Raw genomic sequence first — 2765 nt, 5'->3', positions numbered from 1 at the left:
GCAGAGCTGGATTGCATCCTTTTTTCCTTTTTTTTTTTATTCTGGGTTTTTTTTTTGTTTTTTTTTTACCTTCTATAATTGAAATTTTGTTGCCTTCAGTGGAGCTCAGAGCCGGCTCCAGCTCTGGCCACGACCTGCTGAAAGCAGGTACCTGGAGTTTATTTAGCTTCTATAATTGAAACTTTGTTGCCTTCAGTGGAGCTCAGGGCCAGCCAGGAAGCTTGGCTTCCTCCATCACTGGAGCAACCAAACCTCCTGCTCACTTCAGCTCCATGGCTGCCAGCCGCCATCTTGGTTGGGTTAATTTGCATATAGTTGCTCTGATTGGCTGGTGGGCATGGCTTAAGGCATAGTACAGTCAATTTGCATGTTTGTCTTTTATTAGATTAGATATTTCAAATGTATACAAAGCAGCAGAATCGTATAGGAAGGAAGCTGATGGACCCAAAATCCAGCTTCACAACAATCAACTTGTGGCCAATCAAGTCCCCCATCCTCCACCTGTCCCAGCCTCATCGCCATGTCTTTATGAAGCAAACCCAAGGTATATCCCTGGGCCTGAAAATATTTCAGAATTTCCACTGGATTTTTAACATCAATCACTTAAGTACCTGTCATGGTTTCTCTTGATGTTTCTTAAGTCAAGGTAGAGATTGGTTGCTCTGCAATACTGAAGGTAGCGGGAACATACCAGACTCGAGTCACTCTGAAATAAGGTTGAGAAAACAACTCTGAGTATTAACATTCCAAGGACACCCCCAGACATGCTAGATGTGTGACAGCATGTGCACCTTGAGATCGAGCCACATGGTGTGACGAGGCACGCTCCCAAAGGCTGCTTCTGTTTAGGACATTTCCCTCCCACACAGGTTTTGGCCACACATAGTTTTGCCCATTTTCACATTTTTCAGTGACTAAGAACTCCCAATGTTCTATTTATATCACCTCTTGTTAAGGCAAGAGTGGAATGTGTGGTTCAGTCCTCCAAGTAGAAAAGCTCTCAGAACCATCACCACCACAGTATGTGAAAAGCATCTTTCAAAGACGAGCCAAATGAAACAAGACGAATGCACACAAGACATTAAAATGCAAGGCTGAAGGGCAGTGTGCCAATTCCATAAGAGGTACTGTCTGCAAACAGAGAGCTGGTGGAGGTCCCTGTCTCAACGGTGACACAGGGCAATGTTTTCTAAATCACTGACATAAGCGAGCTGGCGAGGCGGCCACCAGAGCCGGCTCCTGTCTCTACCAGTCGGGTTTATGCGGGAAGAGGGAGTGTCAAGAACTTTACTAGTATCTTCTCGGGATTTTACTTATAGATTAAATGCCATTTGTTTTTCCTGTAACTCCCATGAACACAAGGCCTTCACCGGCACGGTGTTCTGGAGTCCACAGTTGGTAAGGGATCAGGCTCTGAGACCACAAAGCACACGGAGGTAGATCTTGGCCAGGAGAGCATTCTACAAACCGCCCCGGAGGAGTGTGCCAGGTGGGTCGTGGCTCCTGCCTGCCCTGTGCACAGACAGCAGACTCAGGTCAGCGGACGGCAGGTGAGATGGCGTCTGCTGCAGGCACGAGCACAGTGCGGGTCCTGCCCTGCCTCCTGCGAGAAGTGCCTCAAGTCCTATTATGTGACAGCCTCCAAAAGCTACAGAGCGCCTGCAAGTGCATTAATAAAATCTTTCTTTAATTTTCTGATTGCCTGAAGACCATGGAGAAGCCTGAGATGTCCGAGACTCGGCCAGGGTTCAAGCACATGGGAAGAAAACAGACCCTTCAACTCCCTGGACCTGTAAAAACAAACACTGAGCCCTTTGCTTGGACTGGGGCCCTGCACTGAGCATTTTTATATCCAGACTCTCACTCATCCTTACCACAAGCTCTGAAATAGGCATGGCTTAAAAGCAGAAGAAATTGCCCGGCCAATGTGGTTAAGTGGTTGAGCATCAACCTATGAACCGGGAAGTCATGGTTCAATTCCCAGTCAGGGCACACGCTCAGGTGGTGGGTTTGATCCCCAGTAGGGGGCAGGCAGGAGGCAGCCAATCAGTGATTCTCATCGACATTTCTCCCTCTCCTTTCCTTCTGAAATCAGTAAAAATCTATATTTTTTAAAAAGTTTAAAAAGCAGAAGAAATTGAAAAACAGACCGTTGGGTGCCTGTCCAGGAATCAGGATTTGAACCCTGTCCTTCTTCTGACTGACCGTGGCTGCCTCTGGCAAAGGTGCGTTTACCAGCTGAGTCATGCGGCGAGGGTGACAACGCACAGACCTGCGTTCTAATTCTAGGCGCACAGTCCCGTAGCGGCTGTTGGTCTCACCGAAGCTGCTTACTGTCGCTGAGGGCCCGGGGCCTTTCTGCCCGCCTTCTGCTGTGCTGGCAGCTCACATATTCAGAACAGCTGTTTGCTCGCTGTGAGGTCCTAAGCACACATGAGCAGCATGGGAGTGTGTCCTCTGTCCCAAAGTACTTGCAAGCAAATGTGTAAAGATGCATTTTATCAATTTATCTTCTTTAGCACATGCTTAAGGGAAATGCTAATCCTAGTGATATTTTAACTGCCTCACAACATGGCCACCTGATGTATGTGTGAAACTAGGACACGGTTTCCAAACGACACGGAACAACTTGTTTTCAGAAGTTAAAAAAGAGCCTAAGCCAAAAAACACACAGGAGCGAGGAGTCCTTTCTCAAGGCCGCCCACCGTGTTTCCACATCATGATCTAAACACAGGAGCATATTAAATAAACCGCCCGCTGACCGC

The 2765-nt window shown here is 47.6% G+C and overlaps 1 protein-coding gene across 2 annotated transcripts in view; it reads right to left on the bottom strand.

The window, feature by feature from the left end:
• EOGT (EGF domain-specific O-linked N-acetylglucosamine (GlcNAc) transferase) overlaps positions 1–2765 on the bottom strand; it is a 42476-nt gene that overhangs the window by 33605 nt on the left and 6106 nt on the right. For both annotated transcript variants that reach the window (XM_015567948.1, XM_015567949.1), the window contains exon 4: positions 612–706. In XM_015567948.1, coding sequence (XP_015423434.1) covers positions 612–706 — 95 coding nt within the window. The remainder of the gene's footprint in view (positions 1–611; positions 707–2765) is intronic.

Source organism: Myotis davidii, unplaced genomic scaffold, assembly GCF_000327345.1.
Source record: "Myotis davidii unplaced genomic scaffold, ASM32734v1 scaffold821, whole genome shotgun sequence".
In the NCBI taxonomy this organism is placed as follows: Eukaryota; Metazoa; Chordata; class Mammalia; order Chiroptera; family Vespertilionidae; genus Myotis; species Myotis davidii.
Note: the sequence above shows the minus strand (reverse complement) of the source record. Positions and strands in the feature narration are given on the sequence as shown.